Below are 25,532 nucleotides of genomic sequence, written 5' to 3' on the forward strand. Positions count from 1 at the left end.
CCTCTTCTTATTTTTATCTGCAAGTTTTTATCCCACTGGCTCTTCCAGGTTCGAGTTGGCACTCCATTCAGCACCACTCAGATTCAGGAGAATATCATACAGGGTTCTGTGTTAAGTGTCACACTCTTCCGTATAGCTATCTGTGGTCTTGTAATCTCACTTGGGCCTGTGGTTACCACAGTGTTTTGTGTTGATGATTTATGCATCTGGTGCAGCCCCTACTCAGTAGCATCAGCTGAGCTCCAGCTCCAAGACACTATCTGATGGGCCTCTGCGTGCGTTATCTCCCATGGCTTCCAGTTTTCTCCCTCCAAAATGAGGGTTAGGCATTTTAGTTGTGGACCCACAGTACATCCTTATCTGGAACTTCATTTAGGTGACCAGCTCTGTGATGTTGTAGCTCAGTTCCATTTTGTGGGCCTTATTTTTGATAAAAAGCTGATTTGGCTGCCTAACAGTTGCCACATGAAGACTACGTACATGTGGAAGCTTAATGCTCTCTGCCTCCTGGCCTACACATCTTGGGGTGCGCACCTAGCTACTATCTTCTTTACTGTGCTCTGGTCTTGTCCGGACTAGATTACGGTTGTCAGGTTTACAGCTTAGCAGCTCATTCCCCTCTGAAAATACTTGACCCAGTTCACCGTTGTGGGGTACATCTGCCTGTTGGTGCCTTTCACACTAGTCCCATTGATAGTCTCCTTGCAAAAGTGCGGTTTCCTCCCTCTGCAAATACAACAGAGCCAACTCATGGTTTATTACACGATCGCCGTTCGCTGTTTCCCTGACCATCCCATGTACCCTGTCCTCTTTGCAAATGAGGAATGTCTCCCTACTGATAACTGCCCAAGGGTAGGACTGCTGGCTGGAATGTGTCTCACTTTCGTCTGTTGGGTTCTCTATCTACACTCACTGGAATACGCCCAATGTATTTCCTCCCGCAGCTCCCCTCGGATGGTGCCTAGGCCACGGATTAGGTCCGACCTATTCCAGGGTCCTAAGGTCTCTGTCATGGCTGTGGTTTTCCAGCGTCTTGTACATTCCATCCTTGCAGAGTTCCAGGTTGCCACCATCTTCTACACTGATGGGTCTAAGCCAGTAGATAAGGCGGGATATGCTTTCACGTCTCCTTCTGGCTTAGAACACCATTTATTGCTGGAATCATGTAGTGTGTTCACAGTAGAGCTACTAGCCATCTACAGGGCCCTACATTTTGTTTCTCAGGCCTCCCTCCTCGGTGTTTTAATATGTCAGATGACCTCTGTCACTGACCTCTGACATGGACGAGGATGTCGCTGCGGAGTCGTCGGCCCTGGTCCTGCCTTCCAGCCTTTCAAGAGAGGACAACGGCACGCCAAACTGCACCCTCATCACTTCCACCTCTACTTGCAGGTGCCTGTCTGCCACATGCTACAGCAGCCACTGTCGTCGAGTGATGGAATGGATACCAGCACTGTCCTTGGTGTTCCCCTTGATTAGTAATCTTGGCGAGATCAATGCTTCCCCCATGGTACCAGTGATTTTTTTCTATACCGTGCGTTTTTTTCTGTACCGGTATTTTTCTGTGCCTAGTGTTCTTATGTATGTATGTATGTGGTTTTCACACCTCCTGGAAAGGAGAGTGTTGTACCTTCACTCATGACGCGTGCAGTTTCATAGATACAGTTCACAAGCCCACTTATGGATGCCACTTTTGTCGGCCACCTGACATGCTCTAGTGAGCCATCCAAGAGGCAGTACTATTTAAGCAATTGCAAATGAGTGCTTGGCATACTCTGGTAGTGCCTGGCCTATTCTGTAACCTGTATTAGTGTTGTCCGTTCAGTGTATTCAGTGCTATGCACAACCTGTACTTCATTGTACCTTCGTTGGTTCCATTGGCTCCATAAAGTGCTTTGTTCCATAAATAGTGTTTGTTCTTGCTATAACAATTTATATCTAGTGAGATCAGTGCAGGTGGAGAAGGCAAAATAATTTTGATGAAGATAAGTGTAACACATGGATGAAACATGGTCAACAGGTGCTTTGATAAACATCCTGCCTCAGTTGTGCCTTAGTAATGGTGGAACATCCAAGGGGAAATTTGGGGAATATTTTGTGCAAATTTCCTGGTCATGTTACATTTACAATTGGAGACGAACTTAGCATCTATAGACTGGGAGATTAAAGTGTTAGGATAGGGGGTGGGTTAGGGCAGGGAAGTGTGTGAAATTGTTCTAAGTACTTAAACCAAAAATTACTTTGAGCTGTTAATCAGAGAACCGATATGTGGAGATAGCATGCTAGACCTGCTGATGATGAATAGATCTGACTTACATGACTCTGTTACCATGGAACATGGAATCAGAAATCATTAGGCAGTTACAACGTCATTGAATACAGCTGTAAATAGGAATACAAAGAAAGATAAGATGCTCTTTCTGTTAAGCAAAAGTACCAGAGACAGATGTCTGGTCAACATGAATGTTTGATCTCTGGCACTGACTATGTTGAGCATCAATGCACAAAATTCAAGAGCATCGTACAATACACTTTGAATGGATATGTGCCGAGCAATTTGTGAGAGGTTGTAAAGACCCACCATTGTTACGTTAGAAATATCTATGAAAGCAAGGAGAGTTTCACTGTAAATTTAAATATAGCCAAAGCATCACAGACAAACAAAAATGAAATGAACCCTAAATTAGCATAAGGAGGGCTACGAACTTGACAAAAAATACTGACAAGTAAACCTATCCAAAGTATATATATATATATAAAAAAAATCAGGGTTCCACATAGAATTTAAACATAAACGACCATCTCTATAAGATTACTTGTTAGTTCAATTTCAACAGATTCATTAATAACACTGACAGATTCATTAATAACACTGACTGAATAACAAGAAGTGCTTGCCAGAATCTCTGTGTTGTTATATTCCATAGGATGACCGGTGCCATTGCACTATTCTGTAATGCAGATCTGCTCGGCCGTTGTAAGTGTGTGCTTCTTATGCTCAATACAATGGTCTTCCACAGTCGTGAAGTCTGACCAATACACGACATGCCACAACTAGAAGTAATACGGTAGACACCCACCCTGTGCAAACCAAGATCATCCTTCACAGAAACTAAAAGGACCCTGGTCTTAGATGTTGGTCGAAAAACACACTTCATGTCACATATGCCCAATCCCATGCAAGATATCAACGCTGTCATCCAGCTGGAGACCCGACAAACCTTCATGAATGCCCAATCCTGTTTGAAATGCTCCCTGTGGAAGGAAAAATGGCTGTAGACTGTGGTGCCACCTCAGTATTATCATCATCATCACTCATCTGGTGCACAGTTGGTCGAAGTATGATGCATGTCTGATCTGCCTTCCACTGTAACCATTCTGATGGAAGGTGACTTTGAGATGCAATAACTCATCTGACAAACTCTCAGGCCAGAGACAACATGGGCCCTGTGAGCCAAGATACAAAGTACCCTTTCATGTTGAGACGGATGGTCACAACTATTAGCCTGCAGATACAAGTCAGTGTGAATAGGCTTCCTATAAATGACAGGTCTCAACGTACCACACACCTTCTTCCTGACCAACACATCAAGGAAGAATGAGACAGCCATCTTCCATCATGAAACCATTATTCAGCTGAAATGGATTCAGGTGTCCTAAAAAGCCAGTGAAATTCTCACTGTCATGAGGCCAAACAACGAAAGTATTGTCTGCATATCTGGAGGGGGAGGGGGCATCAGACATGCACATTTCAAAGGTACAGACTTCAAGGCATACCCTCGAAATCTTCCATAATCAAATTTGGCAAAAGTTGGAACAATATCTTGATCGTGATACCTCAGCGAAAACAATGCATGTTGCAATCTTACTGTTCGACTATGAGCTTTATCAACACTCCGCAAGCAATAATGCCTTTCTTCCCCATAGAGGTAAACAATGTGAGGCCTAAGTTTCTCCCAGCAGTTGTACATTGTGTCAACTGGCTGCATTCCCATAACTTATTTGAACCTTGCATATGCTGGGAGAAATTCGGGTCTCACATTGTTTACAGCAACAGGGAGGAAAGGTATCATTGCTGGAATAAATTTAGTACAGTGTGTAGCAGTAGAGTAAGGTTGCAATATGCATTCTCATTTTTGCTAAGGTGTCATGATCAAAATACTTTTCAACGTCTGCCAAAGTTCTACATCATGGTTATTCTCCTGCCACCAGTTGTATCAAGCAATGTGCTGGTTTAGCTGTTGTTCATGAGAGGATCCATTACACTTGTTGGCAGTTGGATTTTATTTCTGAGGAATTGTTTTGGCTTCATTTAATGATTTTGTCAGAAATTTTGGCTTTTTCTTGGGACTGGATGGACAGTGCTTTGTGGTCACAGTCTATCTCGGAATTTCATTCTGTAACTGCCCAACATTTGGTGAAGTTTGAATATTTTTGTGGCTCGGAATCTAATACTACTTCTCGACGTTCTGTGATAAATCTAGTGAAGAAAGCTTCTGACGATGCAACTTCATCCTTGCCAGGGAAAGATTTAAATTTTGCACCAATTATCAAGTGTTTGCTAGAGGTTGATTTTGTTAGTTCTGTTGAACAGGTTATTTTTAAACTACCTCCTTGTGTTGCAGAAGAGACTAGGAGGGAGGCTTGGTGTATGTGTTGGCTGGGACATGTCCCCCCAAAAGTAATAACACAGCAGCAGACAGTGCTGCTTCACATTCACTCAGAGTTGATATGGATATGTTATTTTACCTGCGTACAAGGGCAGTGCTACCGATGTTTTGGATAAGGAGAATTACGTTCAAAAGATGCCGTGTTTACTGTCTGATTCATGATAACTCATGATCAGTGTTGACCCCACAAAAAGTGTTGAGAGACAGACTAAAAGCTTCCTGAAGAAAAGTTCCTTGTTGCAGGAGACAATCAAGAGTGTTTATTCTTATTGTGGTAGTCTGCCTAGGTTGACAGTGAAGGGGTTTCTCTTCATCCGATTGTGAGTAACAGTGGTGCTCTGATATATCGTGTAGCAAAACACCTTGCTACTCTATTGTGCCCTATAGTAGGTTGGTGTGAACACCACATTAAGAACTCGGAGTAGTTCTTACGCCGATTAGAGGGAATGCATTTGAATGACTCTGGTATTGTAGTATGTTCCAATATGGTCTCTCTCTTCACTTGTATTCCTCTGTCGGATTCGTCACGGATGATTGAGTTTAGGGTTGGTGCTCAATTAACAAAGTTATTGCAACATATGTTGACTTCCACTTACTTTTCATTCAATGACTACTACTATGAGCAGGCAGTTGGAGTTGTGATAGGAAGTCTATTGTCAGCTCTTATTGCCAATTTGTTCACGGAAGATTTCAGGAATGTGCATTGGAGTCAACAGCTTTGAAACCTGCTTGTTTTTTTTTCACACGTGTAGCAGTATTTCTGTTGTTTGGCCTCATGGCACTGAAAATTTGAATGACTTTTTAGAAAGCTTGGATTTAGTCCACTACGGAGGCGGAAAAGGATGGCTGTCTTCTTGTGCAGGCTGATAGTTGTCTCCCTCCAGCTCAGTGTGAAGGACTACTTCGTGTATTGGTTCACAGGGCCCATGTCACCTCAAGCCCTGAGAGTTTATCAACTGTGTTAGCCATCTCAAAGTCAAAGACAGAGAGACAAGTGTTGCATTGTCATTCAACTGTGCATTGGGTGAGTGATGGTAATACCAAGATGGCACCAGTGTCTACAGTCTATTTGCCTTACGCAGGGAGTATTTCAAACAAGATGGCTGTATTTTGCAGACATATGATGTGAAGTATGTTTTTGATGACCATCTAAGATCATGATCCTTTCAGATTTCGTAAAGATTGATCTTGGTTTGCATGAGGCGCGTTGCAGTTGTGGAATGTTATAGCTTAGTCAAAGTATCAGAACTGTGGAGAATGAATGTACTGAGCATAAGTGGTGCACAGACTTCCAACAGCCAAACAAATCTGCCATTGCAGAATGTTATTTGTATAATGTAAAATTATTATTGTTATTATTATCATAATTTATCTTTCTTTTCTCTCTGAGATTATGCTACCTCACCCATTGATTATTAATTTCACTATTGGTGATTCTGACTTCCTTCATCTCTGGTTTGCAGTTGTGGTACTGTGTGTGTGTGTGTGTGTGTGTGTGTGTGTGTCAGCACTTGTTGCCAGTATCACACAGCTGCATTCTTGTAAGTTCCTTGACCACTGTATATGCCGGGAGAAACTAAAGTCCTTCGCTGTTGGCTTGTGTTGTAAGTATTTCCCAGATAAATATATTCTAAATGTATAATCTACATATATTGTTCTATAAATATTTTTTCTTTTCATTTTACTTACCTTTTAATATTGTTTTGTATTTGTTTTCTTTTTTACATTTGCCGTGTTTTTCCCCTAGTTGCAACATTTTCAGATTTAATTATTTTATATTTGAAACTGCCTGTACATTATTATTGTAACATTAGTATAGGTCTGTATAATAATAAGGAAGTGCAGAATTGTTTCTGTAAAACAAAGTCAGAGAAAGCTGGATGCACTGTTGTAACGTACGTTAATAAGATAGAACTTTTATGTGGATTGTTTTTTTGTATGTGTTATCATTTCAACGGTATTCATTCAGAAATATTTAACTCAATTTTTTTCAAGGTGGCACTCCACCCCCTGAATGGTCATATGGGCACACACAAAAAACTCTCCCTTATTTTACTCTGCACTAAAACGTATTCAAAGCTGATCAAAAGCGAAGTGTATCTCTTGTGTAGGTTTACTTGAAAAAGTTTTGAGCTTGCACTATACAGTCAACAGACTGAAGCAATCTGTCCAGACGCTGTGACCATAGTGGCACTGTAATTCGCAATCCATTTCGTGTATTTTTGCATTGCCTCTGGTTTCATAAACAAATTGTTTGTTTTGAAAGTCTGTCTGGTTTCATTCACTGTATTTATGGATGTACTGTTTGGTTTCTTCATTGTTTCTTTGCCGGAACCACTAACTTATTTATTTTGGTCTGAGGATATTTCTTATTTTCAGTCTTTCTAGGATTCCATACCTCAGTTGGTCAAAACTGAACCCTTATAGGATTACTTTGTTGCTTGTATGACTCTTAAGACACCTTTCTCTCGGGAAAGGGTAGAAATATATAAAGTTCAAGTGAACATCAAATATTGAGGTCTGTGGTCTTTCGGCAGTGCAAAAAATGTGATCTTGGAAGTCAATGTTGTCAAAAGATGTGACCATATATCTCACATAGTTTGATACTTGCTAAATCACCCATCAAAACCTATAGATGAACTATGTGTACATACATGGTGGTTTAGTGGTTAAGCATGTTCCTGGAAACTGGGAGGTCGAATCTCAGTCAGACCACAAATTTTTCAGTCTTTGTTGTAACATGACCTTAAACTCTCAACAATGTGAGGAATCCATAGAAATGACATATGGTCTAGTTTCCATGTTAAACTGTAGGTCTCCTTCCCCCGGCAGGATAATGGGGGTAGGTTAGAGACACACAAGTCACCAAAGTGGCATCCAATAGAAATAATTGCAACACGCCATTGAACTGTATGAAATTATTATTATTATTATTATTATTATTATTATTATTATTATCATCATCATCATCATCATCATCATCATCATCATCATCATCATCATCATCTGTGTACATAATTAAGTTCGTATGGAAACCTCAGAGCATGTGTCCTACTCACACTCGTCCATTTACTTTGACAGTAATTTTGATATCTGCTTTCCTGTTCCAAATTAGTGTTTGTGACGCATACATGCATTTTGGTTTAGCGACAGATTTAAAGTTTCAGTTCCTTACATTTGGAGACACAGTACATGTAGATATTTTGAGTGAGGTAGTATGCTGTCTCCATTTAATTTCTAATCAGGCTTCATTAGCTCTCGTTTTCAAATAAATCTGCTTGAATTATTCCACCAAGGTGTTAACATTATTAGACACTCTTTATTTTCCATATTTTATTTCTATGTGTTTCGGTACTTTGATTCAGGTAATATGTTCTGTCTTTTCAAGTGAAATTTACAAATTATTTCTTTACAGTTTGTTTCTGGGGTGTTGCAATGTCAGTGATAGAGACTGCAAAAGGAAGGTAGCTTGTCTCTAATTTCCCTCTGCCTCTGCCAAATGTGACTGAATGGTCAATTTTAAGGCTAGATTATTGCTTGCACCGCTCAGTTATTGCTTTCTCAAACATGCAGTTTAATAGTAATTGAAAGTGTGAAACAACAACAATTTTTCCTTTTTTGTGTCCTGTTTTTCGGATGTTTTTCTTTTCGATATGAGGGATCGGGACAATTTGTTCAGGTGAAACAGCAAATGACCTTAATTGATTGGTGGTGTTCTCAGAAGTCTGCTTGTTTGTAGTGTGGTAATTGGGGTTATCATCATTCCAAAATGAGCACCCAGAGCTTAGGTCTACAGCAAGTGCATCTTGCTCTTTAGGACTGGCTTGGTTGACAGGACCATCGCTTATCTCTGGCATAACCTGCTTATGTGAGCCAACTGAAGCCTCTCCTTGGTCATTATTGACAGTAATGTTAGCAGCCTCACTTGAAGCTAAAAGAGTGTCTCTTGTAATAGAAGCTTCAAACACTGAAACTGGAAAGATGTTTAGTTCGAAAGGGCAAACTTTTTTTTTTACTGTTTATGGCAGTTAATATGGTTGCAGCTGTGAGAAAAGTTTTGCCCAAAATCTCTGCAATCTGAAACATGGTAACAACTTTACCAGGATTTGATCTTAGCCAGTTGGTTAGCTCTTGATCATAGTACATGCTGAGAGGCTTCATGAATGAAACATCTAGAGGCTGAAGCCTGTGGGTACAGTGGGGTGGAAAACAGTGGATGACCACGCCATTATCCCTTGCTCTATCAATTATAGTCAGGCTCTGCATATGGGTTGAATGTCCATCCAACAGTAACAGCATGGGTTAAAAGCCATCTCTCTAGCTGCAGAGGTTTCCTCAGGTTTCGTACATGATAAACCTGGGTTTGTTAGCTAAAGTCGCCTAAGCCAATCCTTTCCGGTAATTCTTTGGCCTGGTTAAAATTATGCTGCTTGTTATTTCTCACAGCTAACTGGCATGCCAGCCGCTTTACATCATTACCAGTCAAACCAAACAAACAGCTTTTCAGATTCTTTATATAAATAACTAATTCTTGTTCTTCTTCAGGGCTAAATACACTTTTGTACAGTCCCATTTGATCCTTTACAACAAAAGATTCACTTTTTTCAACTTCATTAGATTCTGATTTGAATTTTTTTACCTTACTTACGTTCAAGCGTTGTTTGAGGCATCTGAAATGCCATTGCTGTTCGATAATAACTACTTCAGTGACAGCATTTTTCATAGCTTCTTTACTCCATGAACCCATCTCTGTTTTCCTTTTATATGTCCAAAACATTTTCTGGAAATAAAAAATATAATTAGATTTCTTGCATTATATGCTATGTCATGTGGGGCACCCCATCTTGCCCTCCCACTACGTACCCTGTCTTGCCCCCCAGGAATCATTGTTAGGTTACGTTAATATTATAGCACAAAGGATATATTCAATTAGTTATTGCATGCATTAATTTATTTCTAAAAAAGCTGTTTCCAGTGATAATACTTAAGATTGTGAGAAACAATTACTTCTCTTACCTTTTCACGTCTGAAAACGATGGAAAAATTACATCAGCACAGACAAAAACACATTTTGATGTATAGAATAGAAATGGTTTGTTCAAAATGGCTGCCAGCACTGTCAGGCACTCACATCGCAGCAGCCTACTAGTTCAACTATTCGCTGCTAGGTTGCGACATCTGCCGTGGCAGCACTTGCAAAAACCCCGTCTTGCCCTCCACTCCATCTTGCCCCGCTCTCCCCTAGTCGATAAGTGGTGATCGCACCACTGTTTGGTGGTGTTTTAAATCATAGGTGCTGATACTAGAGCTAACAATCTGGTGACTGTACAGAAGTGGGTAGCAGTCAGACTACCCTACCTGCTGAGGTGGAGATGGAGTTCCATGGAGCAGGTGGTGTGGAGGAAAGAGCTCCATGAAATCTAAAAATGCAAAGTTTCAAAGATAATGAATTTATTGTAATTGTTAATGATCAAGTTCAAAGTCAGATCTGTTAGTACATAGTACAGAGAGGCAGTATACGAGTTAGTAGGGTAATCATGTACTGAGTTGTAATTCTGAAGATAATGTGAGAAGGTGAACTGAAACCCACTTCTTATTACATGGTGGAGTGAATGAGAATGAGAGTGAGAAGCTAATTTTCAGCAGCTTTATATGCAGCGTGTAAGGAGGCGAAGTATGAGTCAAGTTGGAGGAAGAAGGTACACAGGTTCAGGGCACAGACTAGCTGGACCCTGATTAATAATGCTTAACAGCAACCAGATATTCAGTAAACAACATTTATTGTATAAAAGGAGTATTCAGGTGACAACTTGTTGAAGTGTTTGGTGCATGAGGCGAAGTATAACAAACCACCATGTATCCCAACCCAGTCTGAAACACTTAAAGTGTTAATCTGCTTGTCTTAGACTAGGTTTGCTCTGACATATCTCCAACGAATATTTTGTGTGTTTTATGATGACAATGGTTTTGTGGAATAAACCTTGTTCATTCAGAATTTGAAATTCTATTTATGATCAGCTGCATCGAAACCTTTGAAAAATCAACAAATGTACACAGTAGATTTCTTTTGCCACAGATCACTTAATGCCTTAAGACTTTTTTTGGAGATTCTGAAGTTTCTCTAACAAGATATGTTTGATTCAAATCCTGCTTGCTATTCACAAAGTTCTGTTGGGCCAAAATTGTTGTGTTCTGTCAAGATGATGATATCATAATAATGTTTATGTTGTTTTAAAAAGTCATTATCCTCTATAGTCATTTACATCAGCTCAGGCTCTCTTTCTGTGTGAATTAATGTTATTCTCTCATTATGGTGTGTGTTCTGTTTTCCAAATAGAATTAAACAATGCACTGTTTTTCTTAACCAAGGTTGGTGTGGATGGATTTACAGCAGAAATGCTTAAATTAGTCAGACATGACACTTTGTTAATAAGTCTCTTGGTTTGTTTGGCAATTTCAACTTTTTATGGTGGCAAGGAACTGAGTTCATTTTATTATGTTTCTGAGACACACATATATGTGTGGTGTTTGGACAGTTGAGTAGCGTGCATGTTTGTTTGTGTGTGTGTGTGTGTGTGTGTGTGTGTGTGTGTGTGTGTGTGTGTGTTATTCTTTTATTTGTTAAAAGATTTGGAGACTTTCTTTCAGTTTTTTCTGGCAAGTAACATCAGTTATACAATTTTGCTAGAAGTTTGATCTTGAGGGTTGTGGCAATTTCAATTTTTTAAAATCTTCCTCAAAGCTTCATGTGTTTTTCATATTCCCCCTAGCCTGTCTTACTAATTTGACTGTCTTTTTCTGGATTTCCAAAAATAGTTTTTGGTTAATTACTATATTTCTGTTACTCCATTGGTTAAATACCTATTGTGGTTTAACTACTACTTTGCATCCCTCATTTGTCCCAGGGTACTTCCTCCGTTTCTGCAGTGAGACTAGTTTTCATGCTGTTTCTGTTAATTTTCTTCATAGTTTTTGCCAATTTTCTACCTTTTTCTTGTATTGTTCTTTTGTGAATTACATCTGTATTTTCCAAGAGTCAAATATGGAGACAAGTTGTTTCTGTGGGGTCAGCATCTGAACTTCATTGTTGCACATAGAACCTATATTTGTTCCCCTCTTCACCCTAAAAAAAATGATTTTTCTGTAGTTCAGATAGGATATTTCTACATGATTGGTAGGAAACTAACCAACAACTAAATTAGGTACTTGCCTAATCTTTAGTCGTGATGAATTCTTCTTGAAATGACATGGATTTTCTGTTAAACATTCTGCAGAATTCAACAAGTCTTTGTCCATTTTAGTTTGTCCATTTATGTGCTGGATATTTAACAACTGTTTCCCTGTTTCTTTTCTTGATCTTACTAAAGGTATGATTATTTGATATTCTTGATACTGTTTTCCCTAGTGTTCTTCAGTTTCTCTGTCTTCTGCTGTCTTTGTTGACATGTATATCAAAATTTGTTAGTATTTTGTTTTGTTTGCATACTTCACGGTGATTTGTCATAAGGTTGTTGTTTAACAATTTTAGACTTAGTACTGAATTCAGTATATTTTTCTTTATGGCGAATTTTAGGTGTGATACCTTTGAGTATTGGTTTATCTGTTTTACTTTTGAAGGTTCTGTAGGTACCAAAATACTTGATATTCACATCTGTAAAAATCTTATTTTTTGTAGTTGCTACTCACCATATAACGGAGATGCTGACTCGCAGATAGGCACAACAAAAAGACTGTCACAAATAAGCTTTTGGCCAGCAAAGCCTTCGTCAAAATTAGGTGACACACACACACACACACACACACACACACAAGTGCAACTCTGACACAAAAGTGCAGTCTCTGGCAGCTGAAACTACACTGGGAGCTCGCAGCACCAGCAATGCGTGATAGGAGTGGCAAATGGGTGGGGTAAGGAGGAGGCTGGGCCAGGGAGGGGGAGGGATAGTAGGGTTGGGGGTGGGTGACAGTGAAGTGCTGCTGGGGAGCATGCAGGGACAAGGTGGAGACAGGGTAGGGTAGCCAGGTGCAGTCGTGAGGTTAGACAGAGAACATTGGATGGATGGGTGAGGACAATGGCTAATAAAGCCTGAGGCCAGGAGGGTTATGGGTATGTAGGATATACTGCAGGGAGAGTTCCCAACTGCGTAATCCAGAAAAGCTGGTCTTGGTGGGAAGGATGCGTATGACACAGGCTGTGAAGCAAACATTGAAATGAAGGATGTCATATTGGGCAGGTAATCAGCAACAGAGTGCTCCACTTATTTCATGGTCACAGTTTGTCAGTGGCCGTTCATGAGAACAGGCAGCTTGTTGGTTGTCATACCCACATAGAATGCAGCACAGTGGTTGCAGTGTAGCTTGTAGATCACATGACTGGTTTCACAGGTAGCCCTGCCTTTGATGGGATAGGTGATGTTTGTGACAATACTGGAGTAAGTTGTGCTGGGAGGATGTATGGGACAGGTCTTTCATCTAGGTCTGTTACAGGGATATGAGCCACGAGGTAAGGGGTTGTGTAGGGATGGACAAGTATATTGTGTAGGTTCGGTGGATGGCGGAATACCATTATGGGAAGGGTGGGAAGGATAGTGGGCAGGTCATTTCTCATTTCAGGGCACTGGCAAGAGGTAGTCGAAACCCTGGCAAAGAATGTAATTCAATTACTCCAGTCCTTGGTGGTACTGAGTTATGAGAGGAATGCTCCTCTGTGGCCAGACAGTGAGATTTTTGGAGGTGGTGGGATACTGGAAAGATAAGGCTGGTACATTTGTTTTTGTACAAGATTGGGAGGATAATTATGGTTTGTGATGGCTTGAATGAGACCCTCAGTATATTTCGAGAGTGACTGCTCCTCACTGCAGATTCAACAACCGCAGGTAGCTAGGCTGTGTGGTAGGGATTTCTTGGTATGGAACAGGTGGTAGCTGTCACAGTAGAGGTATTGCTGGTGGTTGGTAGATTTGATATGAACATAGCACTGATTTACCATCTCTGAGGTGGAGGTCAACATCTAGGAAGGTGGCTTGCTGGGTTGAATAGGACTAGGTGAAGCAAATAGGGGAGAAGCTGTTGAGGTTTTGGAGAATGTTGATAGGGTGTCCTCACCCTCTATTCAGATTGCAAAGATGTCGTCAGTGAATCTGAACCAGGTGAGGGGTTTAGGATTCTAGGTGTTTAGGAAGGATTCCTTTAGAGGGCTCATAAATAGGTTGGCATAGGATGATGCCAATGTGTTGCTGAGCGCACTGCCCAACACGACATCCTTCATTTCAGTGACTGCTTCACAGCCTGTGCCATATGAATCCTTTCCACCAACACCAGCTTTTCTGAACTGTGCAGGTGGGATCAGAACCCAGTTTCCTAGAACTAGAGGATTTATGATGGAGAGACACTGACCAACTTACTGCTTGCTAGGGGTTAGCTGCAACTTGCATATAGGTAAGCCATAAAGTGGTTCTTCCATCTTCCTTGTGACTGAGATGGTGTTATTGTTGTTGTTATTATTATTATTATTATTATTATTATTATTATCACCATGAATGTTTTTGTACAGATGTAGTTACTTTGCAATTACTTTAAAATAATGCATATTTTATTTGACAAATCATGATGTTTGAATGTTCCAGGCGAGCACCAGATGGTGTTCATTGGACACCAGTACCAGTGCGGCATGTAACAAATTTGATTTTGACTCACATAGGTAAGTAATTTGCATGGTCAGTCCTCTCTCTCTCTCTCTCTCTCTCTCTCTCTCTCTCTCTCTCTCTCTCACACACACACACACACACACACACACACACACACATATTCACGCGCACTTGTTATGTGGACATAGGTCACGCATCAGATGAGTGTTACCAACTTCCGTCACACAACTTAACATCGCTATCAAACCTCAAATGATATTAATTCATGAATATGTTAATTTTTATTTGGCCTACTAATTGTTATTGATTTCAGCCCATACATCAGTACCAGAATGAGATGTAGTTTGTACTATTTGCTCTTGGAAATGTTCTTTGAAATATTAGTGATATGATTTGGAAAAATTATGTATTCAATTTTATTTTGAATAGATGATTTATAGCTGTTAAGTACCTAAGAAAAAGTTTTGCACAATAGCGTATGTCATATCTTCAATGAAATACTACCAGTTTGTCATACAGGTAATTCGCTGGCATTAGGAAAGATAGTAATTATAGTTTTTCCATGATACCGTATCAGTAACTCCAAATCCAAAAGCAGGGTCATCAGTGAAATACAAAAATTTCCACTGAAAGAAATTTTATTATGAACTCCAGCATACAGCCAGAATAGAACTGGAATCCTTCAATACTGGTGGTTGAGTTTGAACTGGCAATCCGCACCGCACCACAAAAGCAACCAATGCTAACTATTGTGCCACACTGCAGGACCGCAGCAAGTGGCATTCTCCTGACAAACAGCAACCACTGCTTCGTAGGAGCTGATTACAGCATCCTGGATCTAGATGTTGTCAGTGGTCATCTGTATGGCAGTGCTGGCTGATCTTGCTGTCTGCTCATGTTGTTATATCCTCTTCACTATGGTAAGTGTTGATGAAGGTAGCCCAGCTTTTCAAAGCTTTGCAATAGTTAAGTAGGTCTTCAGTTTCCTTGAACCTCTCATTGTCGATCTGCACCACTTGTCTGTAGTAAGGCTTCATACAGAGGACGTGAATGTTCATACAGAGGACATGAATGATGTCCTGTTGCTTTTGTTTAGTTGATGAGTCTTAATTTTTGACTTCATATGTGATGTCCAACAAGCTGCAAAGGATACAATATGGCCCAAAGGAGCACTTCTAATAATCCCAGTTTCCGCACAGGTATAAAAATCAATACCAACTCTCCAGGGCTGTATCTCACTGGTGTTACAGCACTCTTTCTTTCTCTTGTTGGTCCAGGTTCCGTATGTGAGCCAGCCGCCTTGCTTCTTCGTCTCCCGGTGTCACGTAGTCATGCTGAGTATTGCCCAGTTGAAACAGAAACAGTGTATCCATGATCATTTTATTCTCGCGACAATGGAGCAGAAAGAATGGTACGAAACAGGTAGTGTCTTGATTTGCAGTGTTGTCTGCAAATGGCAAATGCCACGATTCCAGTCTTGCTGCTCAAAATAAACATATGTCAAGAGCATGTCTGCCAAAGTTGTATTAAAGCATTCTGAGAGACCATCTGTCTGCAGTGGTAAACAGTTGTTTTCCTGTGGTGATATCGCAGTGTGAAATTACTGCAGATCAAGGATCCTTGCAATTTACAGAGCTTTGGCAGTCACCACAGCTTTGGCAGTCACCACAGCTTTGGCAGCTGCGTAGCGGGCGACATAGTCAGTGCAGACTTTTATTCTTTGATTCCCATTTCTTCAACTTCGGGTACCTCCACAAGAGGTTGGTACCAATTTGGTGGAATGGCATTGCTGCAGGTGGGATTGGTATCAGGTCCCTCAGAGGTAACTGTGGTGTGTGCTTCAATTGTAGGCTTTTCTTACAGTGGCCCACATTGTGTCTAATGTATCAGTAAAAATCGGGCCTGTGATTCCTGCATCTGATTCGGCCTAGAGTCATCAAGAATCCTAGATGACCAGATGTAGAGCATTGTGGAAAGGCTTCTGGGTAGTGGGCTGTAGGAAAGCTGTGAAGATGAGCAACCATTTTTTTCCCTATTAAATCATAGTTCGTTCTAACATTGTTCCGTTTATTAATTGAAATCCTCCTTTGATCAGTTCCTCCTCCTTGAATGTTCCTGTGATTTTTAGTAGTGCTGAATCTTCCTCTTTTCAACAGCCATGTAATTTAATGCAACAAAGATGGAGATTTCATCCACTCTCCTCTGTTCCACCAAAGGATTCCTTGAAAGGCACTCAGTGTCCTAGTGTTTCCATCCACTTTTGTATACCACTGTAACATTGTACTCGTGAAGCTTTAGTGCCAGTCTCTCCAGTAAACCTGATGGCTCTTTTAGGCTAGTATGCAAGTGTAGAGAATCGCAGTCAATCACCCTGGTGAATGGTTTGCCAAATTAACACGGCCAGAACATTTTGGTAGTCAAAATAACTGCAAAGCCCCCTCTCTCGGTTGTAGAGCATTACATCTCTGGAAACTTAGGTTGTCACCTTTTCAGCACTTTCCTAAATTTGCAGTTGAAATGCATATATCCAATGACAACAAATGAAAATGAAGTTCTGTCTTGGCATTTTTGTCATACAATGCTAGGACCAAAGGAGGACCTCATTCCAGGAAAGTTTGACATCTCCATGCAGTAGTTCCTGCAAAGAAAATGCCTTTATACGGAAGTCCTTTATGAATCACCAGTGGTATGAGCACATTCCGAGAAAACTTCTCACTTTGTGACTGTGCTGAAAATCAGGTGGTCTGTTGCTGCTCTTATTTTTTTCTGCATCACATCGGACTCCACCGCCATTCACTAAAAATGTGAAGATTTTTATTTTTTGGGCTGTTTAGAGGCAAGTTTCCAGATTCAGGTGGAGGCCTGCAATCTCATCATATGCAGTTTTCCAGAGGGTTGGATGTTCTTAAAAAAAAAAAAAAAAAAAAAAAAAAAATGACAATGTCATCCAGATGTCAAAGACACACCATCCATTTAAGATGTCGAAGGAGTTTGTGTCATATGTTTGAAGATGACTGGAATATTACACAGTTGAAATGATATAAACAAACTTACAGAAGCCTTCAGGAGTTACGAGGGCAGTCTCTTCCTAGTCAGCTTTGTCAATCTAGATTGCCAGTAGCTTGTCTTCATGTCCATAACTAACAAATACTTTGCTTCTTCCAAACAGCAAGGGTGTTGTCGGTGGGTAGACATCTTTCTTTGTAATGTTGTTCAGTTGTCCGTAGTCTACACAGAAATGCGATGTGCCGTTCTTCTTCACAAGGCTCACAAGAGAGGACCAAGGAATCTCTGAAGATTCTGTGTCATCAACTTGAAGCATCTTTTCCATTTCCTCTCAGATTACCCATTTTTTAGCTAGCGAGAGTCCTTGAGAGCACTGGCTGACTGGTGAATGACCCCCAGTGTTGGTATGGTATTTTTACCATGGACCACTTGGTTTGCTTTTTCTCCTCTCAGGTCTTGAAAGCATCTGAAAAGACTGTCACTCACTGATGTTATTTCCTGTTCAGGTCAGATCCTGTTGGCAGTTTGATAATAGCCCTTCATTGTCTGTAGTGATGCAGAGTACGATTCATCATCACTGAAACTAAGCTGTCCTTACTAGACATGAAACTGCTCATGACGATTAGTGATCAAAGTTCTCCTTTACCACCTACAGTGCTTATGGTCACATGTGTCTTTCTTTTCTGAGGCTGAGTAGCTGATTGCAGTCAACAAAAGCTTCACAGTTTAACTGAGCATCTTGATTGAGGCTTGAACTCGACTATTTAGGGTGGCGAGATAACATCATCTTCAGCAGCAAATAGGTACCCCATGCCATCTTTGTTCCATATGCTTGTTGGAATAACTTGGCAATCCGGAGCCCTGGCACTTCTGATGCCTGCAAGAAGTCTCATATTTGAATAACACAATAGCTACATTCTGTGTAAACAACAAATCGAAAGAGCTGTGTTTTATGATTGATAGTTATTCATGCAAGACGCCTTCTTTTGGGTTGAACTCGCTTAGTTTTCCTGAAGTCAGAGGCTAGCCGAGCAGCCAGTACCTTGGTACAACTACAGGTAACAGCTGATGCGTTCAGGGAGTGGTGCATACAGCAATGGACTTCATTCTATAGGTCAACTATTATAGTCTGCAGTTAACTGGCATGGATAGAACTATTGTAATGGTTGATGTCTTGTGGTGTAGTTGTCATTGAAACTGCAAATTCTTTCTCTGCAGTAGCATACATGGTGTCCACAAGGGAAGCACACTGCCATGCTGTCCTTTTGTTCAAATGTCTGTTCTTCTATGGGGCGTTGCACTTGGCGTAGGAGTTGGCTTACCTTTGTTCTCTGGTGCTGGGTTATCATTAAATGGTTGCAGCATAAGTCAATTAAATTCTTCTGGGTTTGAGGCCACATTGTCAACTATAAAATTCCAATGTTTTCCGACTGTTGCAAGGAGTCTTCCTCAGGGTGTATTGCTAACTGCTGAATGAGCACTAGTTTGGTTACTTACATACTATGGAGGAGTGCTGTCATTGGATATGAGGGTGAGGAGAAAGGGTATTAGGAGTTCATTTTATTGGTCTTTGCATTGCGTGTTGTCATTGGCATAAATCGGTGTTTTCCATTGGAGTTTTGTTTATTGCTTGCCATTGTTGGAAATTGGTGAATAGAAAACTGAGCAGTGACTGCAGCGTAACATTGTTTACTAACTGCCCTAGTATCGACTAGGAAGCATCAGCACTCTGTGTATGCTCTGCCACTGTGGCCTACCGCATGCATGTTGCTTTGCGAGAGCTGTCCTTCTGCAAAGCTGTCACTGCTGGCAACCAAGATGCTGCGAGTCGGTACCCGTCTTCTCCTCTATTCATATTGTTGGGTCAATTGGCTATTTCTATAGCCGCTCTAATCTTCCTCCTCAAACTAAACGGAAGTTTCGCAAGTACATGGGTCTCTCGAAATGCGATCTTTATCCTGCAGCGTTCCTGATTTTCTGGCACCGCTGATTTGTTGTATTGTTTGAAGCAGATATATCTCTCGTGTTCAGTTAACCTTCTGCTTATTGGACGTCCAGTCTCACCTACATACACCAGTCCACATTCGCACCCGATTTCATAAACTCCACAGCGGCATGAAATTTGTCAATAGTATCTTTCGTTGAGCCCAGAAAGTCTTTCATTTTGTTGTTGCAACGAAAAGTCAGCTTAATACCTGGCCGGCGGAGAATTTTGCCTGGACCTTCAGTAACCCCTTGTACATATAGTAGTAGAACGGTGTTGTGTGCTTTGTTCTGCATGTCCCTGTTGCCCTCCTCCTTTGGCGCCATGGTTTTGTGTATCATCCTGATGTCATAGTCATTAGCTCCAAAAATGGACCTGAGGTTCTGTAGTTCAGCTTTCAGATTGTGTTCATCACTGATCCTGTTGGCTATCTTAGTTAAAGTTTGCAGGGCCAATTTCTTTTGCATAGGATGGTGGTGGAAGGACGCATTTGGGTACCTGTCTGTGTTGGTGGGCTTACAATAAACTCTGTGTCCAAGCTTCCAGTCAGGCTTACGGTAAACTTCCATGTCGAGAAAGAGCAATACCAGTTACTTTCTATCTCCATGGTAATGTAAATTTAGCTGTGCTACTGGTTGAGATGTTGGTGGAAGTTCTGGAGCTCTTCCTCTCCACGTTGCCAGATAACAAAGGTGTCATCAACACATCGTAGCCAGCAGTCAGGGCGTAATGGTGTGGACTGGAGTGCTGCTTCTTTGTAAGCTTGCATAAAAATGTCTGCTGCGGCAGGCGAAAGAGGGGAACCCATAGCTACTCTGTCCATCTGCTCGTAAAAAAATATGGATCTGCGACATTCGTGGTAGTCTCAACATGAACAACATAAAACTGGGTGAACTGTACCTCTTTCTGAGTGGGAAACTGGATGAGGATGATTGGGAGAAAGTAGACAGGTTAACCTCCCAACAAGCCATAAGGTCAAGTGGAAGTACCACCAATCGCCAGATGATGAAGTTCGACAAATTGCAACGGAAAACAACAATGAAGGACCGATTCTGGACAAGCGACGAACAGGGGTGAAGCTGTCCAGCCACACCTTGCAGCCACACACATGCTGGCTAAAGGGATGAACTATGCAATTGCATCGAAACTAGTTCCAAAAGAAGACATTATCGAATCAGTGAAGGCCTCAGTTTGTCATCTACCAAAACCAGAAGCAGAGAAGATTCGACAGGAAACAGTACGAGTCTTGGCTCACGCAAAGCCTTCAAAGCAAAACATCAGTAAGGAGGAACATCTTGCCATCAACTCTCAGATAGTGGTAATACAGGTGGACAACAGCAATGCCACCGTAGTGCTGGACACAGTAGATCATGATAAGCGGATGGAGGATCTTTTGAAGGAACCCGTTCACTAGAAACAAAAGGGAGATCCGATGGCCAAGGTAATGAAATCGATGCAAACTAGGATGAATTTTGACACGACCCAAAGACTCCATCCACAAGTGCCACAGCCACTGAGAATATATGGTGTACCAAAGACCCACAAAGAAGCGTGTCCTTTATGGCTGACAGTGAGTAGTATTAACTCATCAATCTACAAATTAGCGAAAGAATTGGCTCCGAAGCTTAGATGTTCAGTGTGCCACACAGATTCATACATCAAGGACTCCACTCATTTTATAGATTTTTTGAAAGAAAAGGGTGTCTCGGACACTGATCTGATCATCAGTTTTCTCGTGAAATCTTTGTTCATGAATGTACCCCTGACAGACACCATGAACATCTTTGAGGAACGCATGGCACATGATATCTGCAAGCTAGTGTGCCGCTGTTTGATGACCACCTATTTCAGGTGGAAAGGGGATTTTTATGAGCAGACAGACAGTGTAGCTATGGGTTCCCCTCTTTCGCCTTCCACAGCAGACATTTTTATGCAAGCATTTGTAGAAACAGCACTCCAGTCAACACCATTACGCGCAGAATGCTGGCTACAATATGTTGATGACACCTTTGTTATCTGGGCACACAGAGAACAAGAGCTTGAGAACTTCCACCAACATCTCAACCAGCAGCACAGCAAAATTCACTTTACCGTGAAGATAGAAAAGAACACTGCCTTTTCTCGACATGAAAGTTTAACATATGCCTGACAGGAAGCTTGGACACAGAGTTTGTAGGAAGCCCACCAACACAGACAGGTACCCGCATGCATCCTCCCACCACCATCCTATGCAAAAGAAATCAACGCTGCAAACTTTAACTAAGAGAGCCTACAGGATCAGCAATGAACACAATCTGAAAGCTGAACTACAGAACCTCAGGTCCACTTTTGGAGCTAATGGCTATGACATCAGGATGATACACAAAACCATAGCACCGAAGGAGGGGGCCAACAGGGAAATGTAGAACAAAGCACAGAACACTGTCCTGCTACTATACGTACAAGGGGTTACTGAACGTCTGGGCAAAATTCTCTGCCAGCCAGGTAGCAACAACAAAATAAAAGACTTTCTGGGCTCAACGAAAGATACAACTGACAAATTTCATGCCACCGGATTTTATGAAATCGTGTGCTAGTGTACGTAGGTGGGACTGGGCGTCCAATGAGCAGAAGGTTAACTGAACATGAGAGATGCATCCACCTTAAACAATACAACAAATCAGCGGTGGCAGAAAATCAGGTACAGTGCAGGATGAAGAGCGCATTTCGAGAGGCCCGCATACTAGCGAAACAGCCGTTTAGTTTGAGGAGGAAGATCAGAGAGGCTATAGAAATAGCTAAGCGACCTGACAATATGAATAGAGAAGACGGGTACCGACTTCAGTGTCTTGGCTGCCAGCAGTGACAGCTTTGCAGAAAGACAGCTCTCACAAAGCAACAGGCGTGCGGTAGGCCACAGAGTGCTGACGCACCCTAGTCGATACTAGGCAGTTAGTAAACAATGCTATACTGCAGTTGCTGCTCAGTTTTCTGTTCGCCGATTTCCACCAATGACAAGCAATAAACGAAACTCCAATGGAAAACACCGATTTCCGCCAGTGACAACATGCAATTCAAAGACCAATAAAATGATCTCCTAATGCCCTTCCTCCTCACCCTCATACCCAATCACAGCACTCCTCCAAAGTATGTAAGTAACCAAACTAGTGCTCATTCAGCAGTTAGAAATACTCCCGGAGGAAGGTGCCTTGCAACAATCGCCGAGACGTTGGAATTTTATTGCTGACAATATGGCCTCAAACCCAGAAGAATTTTATTGGCTGTAACAAAGGCCGCAGAAGCTTATGTTTATGTTGCAACATAAGTCCGAGTCGGCAGAGTTTGTTCTTCATGGTGCATTCAGCTGGTGGCAGAGATTGGTGCTAATGATGGAAGCATCTCATCTTCAGCATTGTCTTACCTCCTGATATAGTGGGTCAACATTCATGGCTGCTATCTTTTGTTTACATGTTTCGACAATTATGTTTTCCATAAAATTCTTCCTCTTCTTTCACGCCCCGACTGCTAAGAAACTCACTGACCTACATTTGAGTGATATCTATGCTTTCTCTGTGTCAGACTGTACTTTTTCACCTTTCTCTCATGTAACTGTTTCTCTAGACGCCAACAAAGTGTACAACCAAATACTGAAAGTCCTAATATTGTGATACCGACAGTAGGATGAGTAAGTGATTAGCCCAAGATGTGTGTGCAGATGTCAAATGGAATATTACATTGTATGAAAGTATCTAACAATATTATCTGTCATCAACAATCTTTTTCACCATAATAATTTAATAAGTGTTAAGTCAGTCTTACATGTTGAAGTTATGGCAATTATCATCTTCTATTGAAAAGGTCTCTTCTTACACATGATGCTGAAAAGAATTCAGTGGTAACTGGTGGAAACTGGGAGAGCCTGAGACAGAGTGCATCGGTAAAATATGAGAGAAGGGAAAAATATGTCGGAAGACAATGCCCCTGTCAAGACATTCTTTGACAGTGGGAAAAAGAAAAGGATTTAAAGTACAGATTTAAGGATATCTTAACATATTCAGCAGGTTTGGCTGAAGACGTTACCCAGTGACGATGTTATAGTATATGTAGAAAGGTATTTTGAAGTCCTTACAGAGTTGCACTTTATCAAATTGAATGTACTCAATAGATGAATGTGAATGCTATATATCGACCTGTAAGAGGATTGTGTCAAAAAACTAAGTGCTGTTTGATACAACAAGAGCATTGCACAAGTAGGCGGAGAATTTTCATGTTGTTCTGTGTGATGGTTCTCTCCTTCACGAAGTGATCATTTTGTTAGTTTCAGAGAAGTTTGTAGAACTAGATAAAAACATAAATACTCTACTTACAGTTCAGAGTCAAATTTGGTTCCGTGTCATACATAGATCTCGTTAGTTACAAAGTCCCGCAATCCCAGAACTTGGCCGTGGATGGAAATCTAGAGTATGCCACACTGTTCTGCAGATTTTGAGCCCCTGACTGCTATGATGTCATGAGCAGCCGTCAGATGTCCCCGGAATATCTCCAACATAAATCACCACCACACCAATCCAAATAGAACCTAATTTTCTTTTTTCTAGTCTTCCATGACTCAAATCTTGGCTTTCTATGAGCTACCGCACACATGAATCCACAATGTCAGTTCAGCTGTAAGGGTGTATATCACCAACTTCCATTGGCCACCACATGCATTTGCACTCTTACACTAGTGAGAAGAAGGTATACTTTAGAATGTCCAGCTCACTTTGCAGTTCCACTTTTATGCATAATATTTAGTTGATTGATATAGTTACCTTCACTGGATGCTTTGAGCATATATTGTAAGCTTAATTACTAATAGTGTTGCTCATGATACACCTCTGTTTTTCTTGTTTCATTCTCAGAAACCACTAGATGCTCTGATGATGATTTCTTTTCCGATCACCGAGCGAGGTGGCGCAGTGGTTAGCACACTGGACTCGAATTCAAGAGAACGATGGTTCAATCCCGTGTCTGGCCATCCTGATTTAGGTTTTCCGTGATTTCCCTAAATCGTTCCAGGCAAATGCTGGAATGGTTCCTTTGAAAGGGCACGGCCGACTTCCTTCCCCATCCTTCCCTAATCCGATGAGACCGATGACCTCGCTGTTTGGTCTCTTCCCCCACACAATCCAACTCTTTTCCGACATTGACATTCTGTGTCGCATACATTCCCTCAACATTTTCAATTTTGAAAGAAGATTTTAATTAATGAAGAGTGGGATCCCAAACTTCACTTAAATTGAACCCTCTGCATGTTAAATTATTTGGATAGAATACATGGTTACATTGTAGAAATTAGACATCTGTATCACATTAGTGATCTTATCATATTCATAATTATAGTGTTCTAGTATTGTTTTGAGAAATTGATTTGTGTGCCTAGTTCAGTTGGGTTTGTTGTTCCTTGCCCCTGTCCTTGGCTGTTGGTGGGTTCTGCCCCCAAAAGACATGCCACAACAGCACAGATTGCAGTATACCCTATTATTAAGAATTTAGTTAGTTAGTTTTTTAAAAAAATATTATTGACAGAGTACATTGTGGTGCATGTGACCGGGTAAAGAGTGCACCAACATTGAGACATACCAGTATTGGTTTTGTATCTTTTATGAGATGCTACACCTGACCCTCGTTTGAAGTCTTCACCAGGACAATTGGTTTGGAGATGGAATGGCTGGCTTATCTCAGGATCAACAGGAACGCCACCAATATGTGATTCTGTACCCATCAGTAGATGAGATTATAATAAGCATAGTCTTCACCTCAACAGGAAGTGGAAGGTAACCTGGTTGGTCTAATACAGTGGTAGGAAACCTAAGATAGGGGATGGGCAGAGTTCTGAGTGCTAAAGTAATAATGGTTACAGATACCAGAGCAGCACCTTTTTCAGGGTAGAGTGTACAGAAGGAACCACTTTTCAACAGAAGTTACATTTGAAACAAACCTTCAGTTTGCGAAAATAACTAAACTGCTTGATTCTCATCCTGCGTCAGTACAAACAGATGTTAATATAAAATTTTTGGCAATGATGAAACATTTCATTTCCACCCATTTATATCTGTCAATGTGAAATGCCAGTAAATTAGTGAACTACTTATATGCATTAATGCATTAGTCATCAAAATGCCAAATTGATGCAATTTGCAACGCTTAACATATAGTGGCAGCTGGTGTAGTTGTATTTAATGTTAGAGGATTTTGACTGGTAGA

The 25,532-nt window shown here is 41.1% G+C and overlaps 1 protein-coding gene across 1 annotated transcript in view; it reads left to right on the forward strand.

The window, feature by feature from the left end:
• Positions 1–25,532, forward strand: part of LOC124795157 (PC-esterase domain-containing protein 1A-like) — a 262,282-nt gene that overhangs the window by 217,012 nt on the left and 19,738 nt on the right. The window contains exon 8 of the mRNA XM_047259045.1: positions 14,297–14,370. Coding sequence (XP_047115001.1) covers positions 14,297–14,370 — 74 coding nt within the window. The remainder of the gene's footprint in view (positions 1–14,296; positions 14,371–25,532) is intronic.

This window comes from Schistocerca piceifrons, chromosome 4, assembly GCF_021461385.2.
Source record: "Schistocerca piceifrons isolate TAMUIC-IGC-003096 chromosome 4, iqSchPice1.1, whole genome shotgun sequence".
Lineage (NCBI taxonomy): Eukaryota > Metazoa > Arthropoda > Insecta > Orthoptera > Acrididae > Schistocerca > Schistocerca piceifrons.